This window comes from Ammospiza caudacuta, chromosome 16 (genome assembly GCF_027887145.1).
Source record: "Ammospiza caudacuta isolate bAmmCau1 chromosome 16, bAmmCau1.pri, whole genome shotgun sequence".
Lineage (NCBI taxonomy): Eukaryota > Metazoa > Chordata > Aves > Passeriformes > Passerellidae > Ammospiza > Ammospiza caudacuta.
In genome coordinates, this window is record NC_080608.1 from 6653080 (window position 1) to 6670805 (window position 17726).

At 41.7% G+C, this 17726-nt stretch overlaps 2 protein-coding genes across 2 annotated transcripts; one reads left to right on the forward strand and one right to left on the reverse strand.

The window, feature by feature from the left end:
• Window positions 1–368: 368 nt before the first annotated feature.
• HMMR (hyaluronan mediated motility receptor) lies at window positions 369–12546 on the reverse strand. The gene is made up of 18 exons (XM_058815280.1): window positions 12492–12546; window positions 11933–12031; window positions 11258–11334; window positions 10615–10695; window positions 9755–9943; window positions 9432–9518; window positions 9051–9151; window positions 7915–7989; window positions 7603–7781; window positions 6697–6845; window positions 6192–6406; window positions 5418–5534; window positions 4470–4628; window positions 3188–3340; window positions 2979–3078; window positions 2563–2739; window positions 1907–2069; window positions 369–1276 (listed from the first exon to the last, which is right to left on the reverse strand). Exons 1-18 carry the CDS (start codon window positions 12544–12546, stop codon window positions 1257–1259), a joined length of 2196 nt encoding a protein of 731 aa, XP_058671263.1. The 3' UTR covers window positions 369–1256.
• A 190-nt stretch (window positions 12547–12736) lies between these two features.
• Window positions 12737–16964, forward strand: NUDCD2 (NudC domain containing 2). Its single transcript, XM_058815375.1, has 4 exons — window positions 12737–13028; window positions 14307–14355; window positions 15571–15722; window positions 16629–16964. The coding sequence occupies exons 1-4, from the start codon at window positions 12840–12842 to the stop codon at window positions 16710–16712; spliced, it is 474 nt and encodes a 157-aa protein (XP_058671358.1). The 5' UTR covers window positions 12737–12839; the 3' UTR covers window positions 16713–16964.
• The last annotated feature ends 762 nt before the right edge of the window (window positions 16965–17726 follow it).

Sequence of the window (17726 nt, forward strand, 5' to 3'; positions counted from 1 at the left end):
ATGCAAACAAATTCTACCAGCTAAGCTTTGGGTGCTGCCTCTGCAGCACCTCTGTGTAAGGGAGCTGCACAGAGATACAATAACAAAAACACAGTTCCACCTTTGACTTAAATTCAGTATTCGCTTTTGTATTAAGAGAAATCAGAGAATAGCAGGTTCTATGTATTGTACAGTTCAGCTAAATAACTTGCCTAAGACTAGAGAACACATAGTTTTTGAAGCAAGACTGACATTGGGCTTCGCTTTGAAGACCGGACTAGAAAAAAAGAACATTAGATGAATCCCACTGTAATGTAATTTTGGGTTTTATAACTGGCTTGCAAAGGAAAAGGACAAATTCATGAATTTAAAATTTTTATTGCGCCAAAATATTCCTAATTTTCAATGCAGTTTAACAGATTCTTTCCCCACTGTCCAAGTTCCAGTCTGTACAATGCATGTGAGCTCTGTGATGCCCTCCCACCCCAGTGAGAGAAGTTGTGTTGTTATTCCCTGACTGTGGCACTGATCACGTACAACAGCTGGCTACAGAGATTTTATGGCAGTTCAAGAGTCCAGAGGACACAGCACTGCTCTTGAGACAGACACTAATCTTAGTCACAGTGCACAGACATTCAGATAAATGCAGTCAATTCAACTTTGACCTGAAAATGCTCTTCTGAAGATCAACAGCTGCAACACCTAGCCCCAGGATTTAAGTTCACACATACTGAATATAGATCCTGTAAAATATCAAAATTAAGTGTACAGTCCCATTTCTAATCAGGTTCTATAGTGCGTAGGCCACAGAAGTAAAAAGGTCTCTTGGCAGTATTGGTACCAAAGCAGCTATAAACAGCAAAATTAATTTATCATAGAATTGTATACACTGGATAGATGCAAAAAAAATTAAAAACATAAAAATTAAAAAACTCACATAAAATCTGATTTCATTTGTCATCTTAATCTCCGGTGCTTAAAATGCTCTGTTCAAAACCTAACTAAGCAGCCTCAGCATATCCAAAATGTGCAACAGTGAACACTTTTCAGAGTTCATGCCTGTAAGGATGTTACCAGGAGTCAGGAATGAGCTGTCACCTGTTGCTTCTCAGTAAAACAGTTTTTAGACATACATGTAATTTTAGATCATTTCTCTAGGGCTCGTACTTATTTGCATTATATAGAGCATCCAATTTCACCTTGAAGCAGCAGTCTGTTGAAGTCTCCTGTAGCACACAAATTTATGGGTGATTTATTTTCTTGATAACAAGAAAACTTCAAATTTTGTTTTTATTACCTGCAATGGAAAAACGTTAATAAGTTTCAGTTTTTCACTTATTGCTCCCACCACAGTAAGTAAATTTCTTGTCTCCTGGGGGGCAGAAAGCCCTACACTCTGAACCATGCAGGCAAGCCAGGATTTCAGACCCTGGAACAGATCCTATAATGAAACTCCGTCCCCTACCCTGCTTCCCTTGGTGTGTCCCCATGTTCTCTCCATCTGTTCTTCCACTCCACATTTATCTGAGGACCTTTTGCACCTTACTTTGACACCTGCAGTGGTGTAAGGTCCTGCCAGGTAGCAGCTAAAGAACCAGGGTGCAAAGGGGTCTGGCTGAGCCACTTGTACCCCATCACCTGTGCAGGAGACATTTCCTGTCACCTCATCAGCAGGAATATATGTGAGCTGGTGACAGAAGGAGAATGGCTCTGCTGTCTGACCTGGCACAACACCTATTCCTGCCAGGCTGTAGGGATCTGGGCTGGAAAGTACCCTGGGAGTGCCCCACTGCTGGCAGCCTCCAACACCTGCTCTGGAACCAGAGATGCCATTCACCTCCCTCAGATGCAGCAGACCATGCAAGGCTCTCATACCTGCCTTGGTTAAGGCTAAGAGGTACAAAGGCTACATCAAGCTCACACTTACCTTCTTTTAGAGGTGTTTTTGGAGGAACATTTTCCTTGCTGTCATGCTGGAAAGCTTTGGAAGGATCAAAGCGCTTGATGCCCTGTACTGCACACAGCTGCTCCTGAAGCTGCCTGCTGGTTTGCTTCTCCTTGGCCAGCAGTGCACGCAGCTTGAACACATCCTAGGCAAAACTTGGATGTTAGATAAAGAACATGACAAGATTCTGCTTCATCATTTACTGAGGGAGCCATTTTGCCTAATGCTAAACATAGAGACAATTATTGGTGGCATTAAAACAACCCAAACATGCAGGTGTAGAGAAACCAACAGCACATACAGGTACTGTGTAACACCAACAAGCAGTATGGCAGTCTCAAACTTTCAGCAGATAGTTTAAGTCTAGGACCCCAAAAAAAACTAAGAAAAGCCAACCAAGCTAAGAGTAAAAGTACTTATTTGTACTGCTGATCCCTTTGTATGTTGTAAATCCTGTCAAAAATAAAACTCTTGGCATTTCTGGAGTCTGGTGGTTTATTGTAATCTGTTTCATGCAGGGAATTTAAAAACCAAGAAATAAGTAGCTTGCAGGACTAGTCTGTAAATATTTAGAGTAATTAACAAAGGTATCAAGCACATTAGTAACATGCAGATTTCTAATTTTTCATTTCACAAACCTGTTTCAGGTGGACATTGTCTTCCTTCAGCTTCATAACATGCTTGATTTTTTGCTTCATGTTCTGGTGGCCAAGTAGTTTAGCATATGCATCACTCAGTTTATTCAGTTGTTCTTGGGCTGCCCCCTGCTCCTCTAGGAGAGCATTCTTCTCTGCTTCAAAAGCATCTAGTTGTTGCTGAAATATACTTGAATGTTTTAGAAATCTTGCAACTCAGCATAACTTTTTATTGAACTGAAATCTACCAAGGAAGATGAGTTTGGCAAAGGGAATAGCTGGCTCATTGGATAGTAACTTAGGAAACCACTGCAGAATAAATGCCTTAGAAGCATATTTACCTTTCAAGAGTACAACTTGAGCCAAGTGCAAAAGTCTTATGTCAAGAGATACTAACAAACACCTACTGCACAACACACCTGAAAAGGCTTCACTTTGTTATGTAAATCTTCATACAGTTTACGCCAGGTCTGGATCTCTTTGTTTAAGGCAGAGGTCACATCTTCACTTATGGTTTCCCTAAAAAGCAAGGAACAGAGTTTTGTTATGTTCCTTGTTAGCTCTCAGCACTTCTTCCCAATAAAACGTGGCTATGCCATCATATGCAGTTTAAGTTTGAGAAAGTCACCTTGCTCTTTCTGCTTCAAGTTCTCTTTTCAGATCTTCAGTTTGCTCCTCAAATTTTTCCTGAAGTTTAGTCACTTGTGCAAGGCAAGACTCTTTTGTTCTCTCTGTTTCTGCTTCTTTTAGTGCAAGCTTGGTCTGGACTTCTGAAAGCATCCTGAGGAAGATCATTTTGTATTGAGCCTTTGATTTTTACTTTTTTTCCACTACACTAAATCTAAAACCCACAAATAACCATGGTTGAAAAGCTGTTAGTAGAACTGAAATAAAAGTTTGCACAAAAACTGCCACAAAGAAAACAAAAGTACAGAAAGCAGTAAAGTTTAAGACGAACAACATTTTAAGCTTTTTCTATAAGGATGCAAGCAGTCCTTTTCAAGCAAAGAAAGATGGTGTTGCTCATTTAAGGTTGTTCAAGCCAAACAGCTTTTAGCAGGGATGGTTTAGTAGTTAAGCTTTTCATGGAGAGATTTGCTCAAGCAGGAACTAATCAATACTGTTCAGTGTGGATATATCAAAAAAGCATTGACCCTCTCTTCAGCCCCAGCTGAAGAGCTTTGCTCCATCCCCCCCTGCCACCTGAGCCAGCAAACAGCTCTTCAGTTTTTCTTTTACCAGCTCTAATCAGAACTGGAGACATTAAGCAGGTGGGAGGAAAGAAAGGGCAGCATTTTAACAGCACAGAAGCATAGAGAACATGGATCACTAAACTGCTAGACAGTCAGAAGCACGTTCTCAGCTACTGGCCTAACACAACTTCTTGGGTTCTGTTTCTCATCAGCTGCACTGTGATGCTTCATATTAGGCAGAGAAAGGACCTCAGTTCTATCATCACAGTGCAGCATCTCATGGATGATTAATTGGCATCTGCTTGTGAGCAGAATTTGAGCTGACATCATTCAGACTGGAGTGGCAGGGAGTGAGTTGTGCATTAACCATCTGCTTGTCATCCCTGGGGATCTCATTTGCAGAGAAGCCACTGTAACTGATATTTCTGGAACAGACAATACTCCTACATATTTCATTCAAGTATTTTCCTTTTCCTCCATGTTCCATGTATAAACAAAAGTCAAAATAACTGATTGGACAGACCAGTTTTCTAATGCATATTAACTTAACGAATTTTGTCTATCAGTATTTTCAACCTTTTCCAATGGGAAAAGCAAGAAACTTCAGCTTACACCAGCTACTGATGTGATCTTTAGAGCATCACATGAGGTTCTAGTTAGAAAGCCTAGCCTCAGTTTGCATTCTTTAGCTTAAGAAAAAGTCTGTCTGTGTAGTACCTTGCATATTCTTCCTTTGCTTTGTTTTTAGTGTATTCTGCCTCTTGAAGCAACTGCAGATTCTCTTGGCCTGCTCTTTTCAGGCTGGCAACTTCTTTTTGCAGAGAGAAATTCTCCAGTTTCAAACTGCAAATTTCTTCAGCTGATGTTTTCTTGTAGCTGGTATTACAGTACAAATGAGAAAAACCTTGTTACTTCAGGCAAAAAACAGATGGAAATCTTCACACCTTACAAGAGCAATACAAACTTGTGCTAGCAAGTATCAAGATTGTATAACCAGAAGATGTGGCAGTGTACAGGCACTGATAAATCCAAAGGTAAGAAAGAAACCACACACAGCTCCCTAAAGCCATAAGCAGTAACACTATGACAAACTCTGATACAGATATTACTATATTTTGTAGGTGTTTTAAAACAAAGGGCCTACTCCCTCTGAAATTTATTTTAAACAGTAAAGCACCTACTGTCTGTAGTTGGCATTTGGAAATATCCCACAGGATCCTTCATGGGTGACACACATACCCAGTAATAACAGTATCACTTTTTATATCCTTTCTCTACCTGAGTATTTTAAGGTACAATAATTGCAGTAACTGTAGGAAACTACATTCAATTCAGTGCAAATTTTGAGTCTATATAAGTCTTTTTGTAAGATATTTCATTATCAAGAACACCATCACTAGTTACAAGTCTTTGTGATTCAAGACCACTGACAACTGGTTACATTTTGGAAGAAGAAATATCCAACTTGTTGAACTAGATAGTGATACTGTGTCACTATACTAGCCTAGTACTCAGGAAATAAATTCTTAATGCCACCAAACACCATCACAAAATTCTCTGCTCAAATACCATGCCAACACTCACATGTGGCACATAAAGGAACAGTACATTTTATTGTCATCTTAGAGATAATGCCTCTCCTATACATTAATAAAACCTAAATACCTGTCAAAGTCAGCAATAATCTTTCCAAGTTCCTGCAGTGTATTGCTGTGCTCTTCTTGGATTTTCAATACAGCACTGCTATGCATTGCCTTGATTTGCTCCAGCTCTGCATTCTTCCTGAAATAAAAACTCAGCATTGCACTCTGCAGAGAAGCATGTGTGAACACATCACCAAATGCTGCCATCAGTTACAGAAAGCTTGAAGTGTGAACACATCACCAAATGCTGCCATCAGTTACAGAAAGCTTGAAGCAGCAGCAATAAATTAACTGTGACAAACCAGTAACTTCTCACATACTAAAGCACAATCTTCATAACAGGTATTGCTAAGGATTTCCCCCTCCCTTTGTTTTCTAAGGGAGCTATAGAATAGATTAAAAACCTAATAGTAAACTTAAACAAGAAAGAACGGGTTTGAAAGTACTTTTGTCATAGCCTTCACCAGGACAGAAATAGCCAGTGCAACATGCACAGATCTTGTCCAGCACAGCAAAGCCAGAGCACTACAACACCAGCCTTCCAAGCAAATCCCAACTGGCTTTTTTTGTTTTAAATTACAACAACGTAAAACTGACTCAAATTACTATTGATACTGACTCAAGTTACTAGTGCAAGTGATTAGATCTCATCACTATCAATAATCAACAATCAGCAAGAAATCACTTCAGATCTGCTCAGGTCTCTAAAACCTGAATTGCGCTCAGAAGCTCTGCTTACACTACTAACTAACATTTTTCCTTTCAAAGCTTGAATTAAAAAGTTTCTTCCACAAACCCTTTCAATTCTTCTTCCATCTGTGTGAGTTCAAGACCTTGAGACTTGATTTCCTGTTCCAGTCGCTTCACCAACTTTTCAGCTTTCTTTTCCTTTGCATGCAATTTATTCAGCTCCTTCATGGTACCTTTCAGCTCTTCTTCCAGAAGATGTCTCTCACTTGTTACTTCATTTTCAAACTCCAGTAACTTCTGCTGCATTGATGCAGATGACTCCTGCATGCCAGAATACCACAGATTTTAAAACTACCAGTAGTTCCTGAGTAGTCAAGGGTTAATTTGCAGTGTTTAAGTTTCAAATCTATGGGAAGAACCAAACCCCCCATCACACCAGGAATGGTTCTTAGACCTATTAGATCACATAAGTTCTGCAGGCCAGTTCCCACTTGGCCATATTAATGATAACCTAATCTGTGGAATGCACATCTCATGTGCAAACAACAATTTTTAGTGCCAGTCCTTGGGATTACAATCTATTTTTAGACTAATTCATAGTGTGTATTTACCTTCTCTTGCTGCAGCTGAGAGATTACTTCCTCATGTTTCTGAAGGAGTTTTTGGTGTTCTTGTTCCACCAAATCAATTTTCTTTTTCAGGTCTTCTATTTCAGCATTCATACTCAGGAACTGTCCTTTGGCCTCAGATGACTCCTTCTCTGCATAGAAAAATTGTCAATATAACAAATTCCCTTTTCTATCTTCAAATAGCTACAATATATTAATCATAACACTGCCATTCTATCTTAGTTTTTCCCTTGCCTATCTAGGGAAACAAATCCATACCTACAACTCATCTGAAAACTCCTCAAAACTGGCTCAGGGTAACCACTTCAAAATCATTTTAACAGCAGGAGTGTTTGGACCAAGCTTTTTCCACCAGAAGAGCAGGGACAAGCAACTACATGAGTTCCCCAAAGATTCTTGCACAAGCTAGCACACAGAAAGCAGCTGATACAGAAAAGTGAGTACATGTCTCAGATTGCAGAGTTGCTAGAGTTGGGAGAGGAGGAGAAAGGAGGTGAAGAAGGATCCTTGCCACATTCCCAACACCTCAGTGAATCTGTGAACAAGCTGCTAGCAGTGAATTCACACAATATTACACTGCTTCTCAGTGAAGAGTAAGCAACAAGAACTTAGTGTTCACCTTTCAGATGAAAGCCACTCCTACAATTTTCATTGTATACTACCCAAGTCACCCTCCATGGAAACACCAATTCAGACTTAAGAGATGTCAGATGTGAAGTGATTTCCCTGTTGTTAAAAACATGCCTTGGTGTTTCTAGCTGGAGCTCAGAAATTTGACTTATCATGTAGAAAAACCAGTCTAAATTGACATTTTAGAAAACACCTATTTGAGGTGCTTTAAGACATGGGAGTGATCCCACATATGGAACAGTGTACAAGAACAATTACCTTTCTCTTGTTGAAGCAGTTGACACCGCTCATTAAGTTCTTTCATCAGTTTACCTGACTCTTCCTCTTTTGCTTTGAAGGTATTCCTCAGGATCTCAATATCTTGGTCTTTCTTACTCAGTGTCTCCTCCATCTGGGCAACTTGTAGTTTGTATTTTTCTGCTGTTTCTGCAACGCTACTGTAGAAGAAAATTCAGGCACTTGTGACCACTAAATTTTGTTTGCAGGCTTCCACACCAACACAAAGGAAAACGCTTAGGACTGTTCGTTTTCAAGAGGAAAACTGCCTTCTTGACAATAATTTGTTTTTACCTGAGCTCTGTAACATATTCCAAGAGTTTTTCAGTGTCAGACTTTTCTTCAACTTTGTCTCTCTCAGTAGCAGACCTAAAACCAGACAGTTTTTATGACAGATACATTTAAACAAATCCAGAGTTAAGCAGTAACACATACTTTTCATCTCCTAGTTTAGCTGAAAAATTGATACTGGCTCTAAGAGGTGATTCTACCCTCTTTTCATCCTTGTTCCAGATTGTCTTCTCATTGTAGTAATGATGCTGTGCCACATTTTGCCACAAGCACGATAATGCATTAACATAAAGCAGTTTTTTAGCAAATCAGCACCTCCTCCCTTTGTGACCTGCACTACCTGCATTATTACCTTTGTGTATTTTCACAGCCAAGTTTGTGCCGCAGTGCCAATTGTGCCAACCTTACATTGAACATGGCTGGAAGTTGATCCCAGGTCACTGTCCTCAGCAACAGGCTGCATGTTAGTGCTCTGTTGCTGTGCAGCACATGACATGGTTTGGGCAGAATAGAAAGTGCTGAGTTAGAATCCACTCTATCTACCTAGAGCTGCTGGAACCAAGAGACCCTGCAGTTGCCTTTCTACAGAGCATGTGTCTACACCAAAGCAGCTCTGAAGGCACCACAGTGGCTCTTCAGAGCACTTCTCTGGAGGACATAAATGTGTTCATCAAATCCAAGCCAAATGCCTGCTTAATTAGGATTTCAGCTCCTGCTCTAATGCTTTTCTATTCTTGCTTATGGCTGACTTAGTAGTCTGAAGGGCCAGAAATATCCCATCCATACAAACATTCTCCTCCAACCTCAATAACCATTCTTTTCTAACAACCTATGTCTTCCCTCCCCACCCCATACCCACAAAAACCCCACCCATACCACACTGGAAGACAAAGGGTTGATGTGATACAGTTTGTATTTTCAAAACTGGCTACATACACTAGAGAAACAATGTTTCTAATGGTAGCTTTATCACACCACAGCAGTTGTTAGAACTTCATTTCACTGTATTTATTCCAAACACTGATAATGTTTGCTCCTTCTCAGTAGAGAGACAGCGTTGATTTTGGTTACTACTAAGGATACGCATGGAAATGCGGCCAAGTCATATCATATCATCTAATTCCCTTCATAGTACTTACAATTTTTCTTGTAACTGAGCTACTTTGCCCTTTGAATGCTCTAGATTCCTCTGCACTTCCTGCAGCTTCATTTCCATGTTTTCCTGCTTTGCCAGTGCACTCTGAAAAAACCAAACAAAATACACCATATTAACATTAAAATGAGATTTAGTAAATAAAAAGGCATCGTGGGAAACAGTGGTGAAATTAAACAGGAGTGATGATTAAATTTTATGACAGCACCAGCTACAATGCTAAATGTGACTGCAGGTATCCCTCTGTAAAGATATCAGCCACTTGTTAAACAACTACTATCACCAAGAGCTTCAAGCTATACTGAGGATCACTGGCTTTATTCCTGATGAGAAGCTCAGAATTACTGTCCTGTACAAATGGTCATACCTTTTCCTTAGCATCCCTCATGTTTCTGAGCTTCATCAACTCCATGCACAGGCTGCTCATTTTCTTCTGCACACCATCTTCCGACAGCTTGTTAGAAAAGAAGATAAAATCACTCAGTGTAATTCCTTTCTATGAATTGCTGCTCACACAACCCTTTCCAAGTGTTCCCCTCCCACTCTGTGTTTAGACAGGGGGGCACAAGATCCCAAACCAGACAGGCTTTACATCAAAACACCTGCTGATCAGCAAGTAAAGCCTCCTCTTGCACAGGAAGCTCAATAACAGCCAAGGCAAAGCAAAGTTGCATTTATTTGTCTGAATACCTTTGACTTTAGTAGCTCATTGCTTCTTGTTAACTCCAGCAGCTGTTTCTTCAGGCACGCAACGTTTGCTGAAAGAGAGGTTTTCTCCTGAAATGCAGCACTCAGCTTTGCTTCCATCTTTACAAGATCTTCATCCAGAGCATGAAGTTTTTTGTCCTGCTCTCCACGTTCTCTCACTAATGCACGAATCTAAAATATGAGGTATTTCTTTATTTCCTACTATCTTTAGTTTAGTCAAGTAAACCACAGGCATAGGTATCCAAATTGTGTTTACTTTCATTCAGAATATGTATCTGCAACTCATTCACAGGAAGGAAATAATCACCACAATTCCCCATTATCACACAGCATACAACAGCAACATTTAATCTGACTTATTTTATGCTTCCAAGCCAATACAAAATGTAAAAATTAGAATAGTCTTCGGTTTAATGGGCAACACAAACCAACTCTTTTTTGGCTGTGAGACACAAAAAGGCAGAACGTGACATTTGAGACACAAGGCACTAATTAGCACACCAAAGTGCACTGATACAGTTCAGGGTGCCTCTTCAGCATCAAAAGTATGACAATTAGTGAGCAAAAAATTTCAGCTAGACAATGTTCAATAAAACAGAATTTTTTTGGGCAGCCAAACAGAGGACTTAGTTCTGTTTTTGAAAACACTGACAGAACAGTTGATCACAGTCAGCAGGAATTAATGCAATTCCATGAGCTTTATACACCCATAAAATCTGATAATCTTTATTTTGCACAGAGCTGTTTGTAAAATACTTGCATGCTGTCTATCAGCTAATATTTATTGTTATTGTAAGGGGGAGGAGACATGACAGGATTTGACTCAGATGATGGATTCATACCTCCTTCTCCAGTGCCTTCTGCTTCTTTTTCTCCTTCATAAGGAGAACATCTTTTTTAGTCTTCCCAATCCCATTAGCAGGCTTTGGAAGAGAGATGTGTTAGAAATCTGTAGCTTCAAGTAGCTGAACACAGTTAAATACAAGAATTTGCAGAATTTCATCCTACATCATCAATACTCATGAATCTAATTAGCATGTCAGGGATATAATTTTTCAGCCTGTTAAGCTATTAATCTTGAAATCCATATGCCAGCATAGGACATTCAGAACCTGTACATGCAGTACCCTGTTCCTTTCACCACCAGGTTTCCACTCTGCCTTGCCCATCCCCTGAGAGCAGGAACACCATCTCCTTAAAAAGGAGTCACACCATACTTATATGGTGAAAAACAGAAAAAGAACACGAGTGTAGCATCAAAAATAGCAAGCTGCTCTCTAGTCCCAAGTTAATTATCACATGATTCCCAAGAATGCAGCAACTTCATTTTTCCTGCTTAGGTCTTAAGGAACACAGATAAAACAATATGTTCCATATTCCACTTTGGCAGATTAATGACAGTTGTATGAAGAGGCTGCATTGTTTAAGCAGTCAGAGATTTAGCTGGGATTTAACAGAGCTACAGACACCACAGCAGAGTCTTACTGTTGATCCAAGAGATGTGAGTCTCCTTGCAGTCACTGGGGTGGGTACACTCTTCTCACTGCTCAGATTGGTCTCACCTGCAGAAGGAAGTAGAAGGGAATGGTGAAAAAAGAGGGTGTGCATGTACAAATGGTGAAAAAAGAGTGTGAGGCAAATGCAACAAAAACTACACAAGGTTAATTGTGTACAAAACACAGCATTCCACCTGTTTGTTAGGCCATCAACTTCACAACTCAATACCAGCTACTTTTCTATTGCAATCAGCCAGTTCAATATTGTTCCTCTGGGTACTTGACCAAGTTAAGAGACTACCAGACTAGCTTTGATATTTCCATTTCTGCCAAAATTCCCTGCCATGATCCAGATCCATAAAGTCAGTTTTAAACTGAGGGATGCTTTAGATATTAAATAGGCATGAAAATATCTCTAAACCCTAGGTTAATAAGTAGTTGATTAGACCTCCAGAGACGCCCCCCTAATTAGCAGAAGTCCCATATAAAGCTATTTTTGGTAGACTCCAATAGATGTTTTTACAGCTGTTCCTTTGAGCTGGAAAGCAGGCAGCGAGTCTCTGCAACAGAAACCAATTTCTGGGCAGCAGAACAGCAACAGCACTAACAGCTGCAGCATCTAAAGATACCTTATCATTGTGTATTCTGTGCAATGTTTACTTACTTTTCTGTTTCCTAACCCCTTGGCATGCTTCAGAGGACAGCAAACTTCCCCCTCCACCTGATGGCTTAACGTTACGGGATTCTTGCAAGGGAGTACGTGCTAAAAATGAGATTTTCAGAACAATAGGCAACAATGAAGGCAAACGACAGGGTTTTCAGCTTCGATGAGACTGATCACACATCTGGGGTAAATCTACAACCGAAACCTCACTGTGAGAGACTCGTACATCAGCAAACACTCTGGCTAGCAGTGCCTCAGCCGTGGCAAGCTCTGCATGCTCCTCTTACAGCGCTGTACTACGGAACCAGAGGTCAGCAAGGCTTGGCACCGCTTTAGTTACTACACCTAACTAAATACACGGAACATTATACACGTTCACGGCTGTATTCGGCAAGCCAAGGCTAGACACGAAGTCGGCACCTTCTGCCTTAGAAGCGGACCCCTGCAAGAGCCCTGGGGCACTGCGCTGCGGGCTGCTGCCCACAGGAAAGGAGGCCGGTCCGGGCCCTCTGTCCCGCCGAAGGTCTCCCCGCTCCCCCCGTGCGCTCCCCTCACGTACCGGCGCTGCCATCGCGGCGTAGGGGGCGGCGGAGCGGCGCGCGCGCGGAGGCCATTACGGCGCCGGGACCCCGCGGACCGGCGTTCAAAGGGGCCAACGGCCGCGGCGTGCGCCGACCAGCCAATCAGCTGCCGCCGCCCCGCCCGCCTCGGCCAATCGGAGCGCCCGGCGCGGGGCACGCGCGTTGCGGACTTGCCGGGGGGCGTGGCCGGCGGTGCGCGTGCGCGGGGCGGGCGCGGGGAGCGGGGCCGGGAGCGGTGCGGGGCTCCCTCGCTGTGTGGGGCTCGCTCACTCCGTGTGTGCGGGGCTCGGTGCGGGTCGCGGAGCCGCGCGCTGCCGCCGTGTCCCATGTCGGCTCCGTTCGAGGAGCGCAGCGGGGTGGTGCCCTGCGCGACGCCCTGGGGCCGCTGGTACCAGACGCTGGAGGAGGTGTTCATCGAGGTGCGCGTCCCGCCGGGCACCCGCGCCAAGGACGTGCGCTGCAGCCTGCGGAGCCGGCACATCGCCCTGGCCGTGGGCGGGCAGGAGCTGCTGCAGGTACCGCGGGCAGCCCGGGCAGCGGGCGCCGGCCCGTCCGACGCGTAGGCCGCGGGGCACCGGGGAGGCACGGGCTCAGCTGGGTTATAAAATACCTGAGATCACCGAGTACAGCCCCTGACCCAGCACTGTGTCAGCCGGGCTTTGCTTAAACTGTGACCGCGCCACTTCCCCCGGAGCCCGATCCGAGGTCTGGTCACACTCTGTGAAATTTCTTCCTGATGTCCAGCCCAGACCTGCCCTGGCACAGCCCAGACTGTGTCCCCATGTGCTGTCATTAGTCGCCTGGGAGAAGGTTGGCACGCCTGTGCCACCTCTCTGTTCTTTATGCCAGGTTTGATACATTAAAAATGGCATTTATTGGAAACAATTGTGTTCACTTGCACGAGGTTTTACAGATGGTGCCTGTTCTCCAGTACTTGGAAAGATCTGTAGAGAGGCTCTTACAAGGCCATGTGGTGATGGGACAAGGAGGAAAAGCTTTAAGCTGTCAGAATACAGTGTTATATTGGATATTAGGAAGAAGTTGTTTCGTGTGAGGGTGGGGAGACCTTGGCACAGGGTGCCCAGAGGAGCTGTGGATGCCCCGTCCCTGGAAGTGTTCAAGGCCAGGTTAGACAGGGGTTGGAGCAACCTGGGATAGTGGAAAGTGTCCCTGCCCATGGCAGGGAGCTGGAATTAGATAAACTTTAAGGTCCCTTTCAATCCAATCCATTCTGTGATTCTATGAAAAATAAAAATACTAATTCACATGGATTTTACTGTGAATATGGACAGCATTTCAGTGTACAGCTTTAATTGCTCGAGAAGGTAAAAAAAAAAAACAAAAACCCCAAAACCAACCAAACAACAGCAACAACAACAAAAAAAAAAAAAAAAAAACCAAAAAAAACAAACCCAGCCTAAAGACAGATTTACTTTCACATTTATAATGAACTGCTTATGCTACCTGTATCCTGCACCAGAGCTAGATGTTACTCCTGACAAAAACCCTTGCATTTTCATGACAAGATTATTAAAAATGGCATTTCCTGCTGAGAAACACAAGCCTTTTCAATGACTCCAGATACTGAAACAAGGTATTAAATGCTCCAGTTAAAAAAAAAATAATTGTGTAATAAGCAATAATTCTTTGACAAGTGTATACTTGTAGGGCTAGGTCACCCTGTTTATTTTCAGCAGAATACATGGTGGTTAAGTTGTGAGTAAAACTTCTTAATGTGAACTGGATGCTGAAAAAGTTTCACTGATTTGTAATATTGTACTTGTCTTTTGCAGGGTAAACTTTTTGACTCTACAGTAACTGATGAAGGAACGTGGACCTTAGGTAATAATCTACATCTGAAGTGACATTATAAAGACAGTAAAACTTTCCAGTAGACACTGCAGAATAATTTACCCCCTCTTTATTAATGGAAAAGATTACTTCCTTCCCTTAGCTTTGTAAAAAGGCAAAGTCATTATTGCTGGATTAAGGAACTGAGGTTTTACAAAAGCACTTGAGACTAAGGTTAATGAGAAAATGCCACATCCTGGAAGGTCTTAATCAATGGGTTGCCAACATTTCCATAAAGTGAGAAGTTTTTTGCAAACTTTTATTTGAAGGTAAACAGTTATGGTAGAGCTGTGTGGTCCATGACTCCCCATAATTACTACTCTTTATGCATTACATTTTTTGAATGAATGACAAAATCTACAGTCCAAGAGAATCAGAAAGAAATTTTAAAATCACACTAAGGTTCCTACATATAATGAGAAAAAAAAGCATATTGGGCCATTGTATCATAAATACTGTAAAGTATTCTGAATATTTTGGGGTTTGACAATCATATTTGTGGACTGTGCCTCTCAGTGATTTTCTGTGAAGGGTTTTCTTTTCCATTCAATATTTATATTAAATATTTATTGATAATTTAGTAATTTAAGCCAATAAAATTTACAGTGTTAATACACATTGTGAAGTGAAACCCAGTATTTAACAGTACACAAATAATCTTCAAAATACATTTATAATGCTGTATTTATTCACTTCAGTAGAACTGAACACCCTGCACTGCACATTTATTTTGAAACATACTTTCAATATATTCTCTGTGGCCATACACACCATCTGTTCATATGTTGCTAAAACTTAGTTCTGGCTTTTTGTTGGTAATAACTCTCTGTACAGTCTGACCTTAAATTTTTCATTATTGCCTTAGCAGAGTTGTGTGTATTAGTAGATTAAATCTTTGTTGTGAACATCTCCAAAAGGTTACTTTATGTTTGCAATAGAAGCACTTATGAACTGTGTTTAATCCCTTAAAACAGCTTCAGCATCTTACAGGCCAGAAGGAGAGAGATGACAGTACAGGCTGTCTTTGCCTCAGCCTTTTTTTGTTAATGTTTATTTATTTATTTATCAAGAACTAGGTTGGCACTGGCATTAAGAATTTAAATTACTTCATATCTTGTGCTTGTTAATGTTGAATTCACCAAACCAAGAAAAGAACCAGCAGGTAGGACTGAGTTTAAAGTTGCTCTGTGTGTTTTCATTCAACAGAAGACAGGCAGCTGATACGAATTGTTCTAATGAAGACAAATAGAGATGCTGGAAATTGTTGGACCTCTCTGTTAGAAAATGAATATGCTGCTGACCCTTGGGTACAGGACCAGATGCAAAGGAAACTTACGCTGGAGAGATTCCAAAGAGAAGTAAGTTAAAGCACCATAATTACTCCTTAGATGTTTTGTTAGCACACAGAGGTTATGGCCAGGAAAGCTGAGCAAATGCCATGGAAATACATGTTTTAGTTAAATATCTATAAAATGCTTACAAGGTTTTATCACTGTGCTTTGAAGAGATTATTCTGTTTGCACTCTGTCTGCAGGGTTTGTGATAAGTTCAGGTGAGTTTGGAGGTGCTGTTGCTGTTCTAGTAATTGCATCTTCCTAACAACTTTTCACCTGTTAGGCTCCACACAGCTTCTGTTATTATCTAGAATTGTGACAAAACCATATTTACAATAAAATCTGAACATCAACTCTGCTGGATATGCTTGTTTATGATGTAAGATGGAGTACAATAGTTGGCTGGAAAAGATGTTCCTTGCACTTTTACTAAAATTGCCTAAATTCTTTTGCTCTACCTTTGGCACACAACTATTCCTGTACATGTCTGCAGAGGTGTACAATTACATTTTACATACCAGCTGAATCAGCAGGCTCTGTACTGCAGCAGAGAACAGCAGTTTTATGAACCTTGCTATCCATCAGCACACATACTTAGATTTTCAAAAAGCAGTTTCAAAGGACACCAAAAGCCATATCTTGTTCTTAAACTTTCCTTAACAATTCTTTTCTGACAGATCTGACTACTTGCTAAGCAAGAACAGCATTACAAAGTCACTTCAGCAGCAGGCAACCAACCCATGACAATTCAGTGTTTGTTGATGCATGTTCCAAGAATTTCAGTGCTGTGATAAATGTATGACAAGTTGATTGTTGTATGTTCTTGTTACAATGGCAGAATATTATTTTGTGGGTTGTCTGGGATTTTTTAAGGCATTTTTATTCTACATAATTTACTTACTAAACAATTTTTAATTTTACTTCCATCAGAACCCTGGATTTGACTTCAGTGGGGCAGAAATTTCTGGAAACTACAGCAAAGGAGGACCAGACTTTTCTAGTCTTGAAAAGTGAACTTTTTATATGTGACCCTTTAGACAAATTACATGTTACAGTTAAGGACTGGAATCATGTAACTGTTGAAGACTTCAGTGATCTCTTCAATGGATTGTTGTCAAAATTACTTCAGTGAAGAGAAAGAAGATCTTTTCCAGCAGACTGAAGACAAAATGTTACCAGCTGATTTATAAGCTGTGATAACTTTATGATACTAAGGCACAATCTATAGAGAAAGGTGTACATAAAAAGTAATGCCTTTAAGCAGAATGTTTGGTTTGGGTGGTTTTTTCTTTTTAGAAACACTATAGTAAACAAGTCAGATATTAATCTACCACTTGTCTTAATGCAAGGATATATTCTTATTCTTGCTTATGTGCACTTGGGAAGGCATCTCCCCATGCACCAGGCTGGGGCTGATCTGCTGGAGAGCAGCTCTGTGCAGAAGGACCTTGGAGTCCTGGTGGACAATGAGCTGTCCCTGAGCCAGCAGTGCCCTGGGGGCAAGAAGGCCAATTATATCCTGGGGTGAATCAAGAACAACATTGCCAGAAGGTCAGGGTGGTGATCCTGCCCCTCTGCTCAGCCATGGTGAGGCCAGATCTGGAGTGCTGTGTCCAGCTAGGCTGCTCAAGATGAGAGGGACATGGAGTGAGTCCAGCAGAGGCTGTGGAAGGGATTGAAGGATGTCCCTACAAGGAAAGGCTTTGGGAGCTGGGGCTGTTCAGCCTCCAGAGGAGATAGAGCTGAGAGGGGACCTCATCCCTGTCTGTCCCTGTCTGCAGGGAGGGCTCACAGCAGGGACCAGACTCTGCTCCATGGTGCCCAGCAACAGGACAAGAGACAATGGGCACAAACCAACCAACCTTTGTTAAGACCAACCTATGGGATGTGGGAGAGAACTCAGTACCCACAGATGAGAAGGAGGAAGTGCTTAACACACTCTTTGCCTCAGTCTGTAGTGGGAAGATGCCTTGTCCTCAGGACAACTCTCCTCCTGGGTTGGTAGATGGTGTGAGGGAGCAATGCACA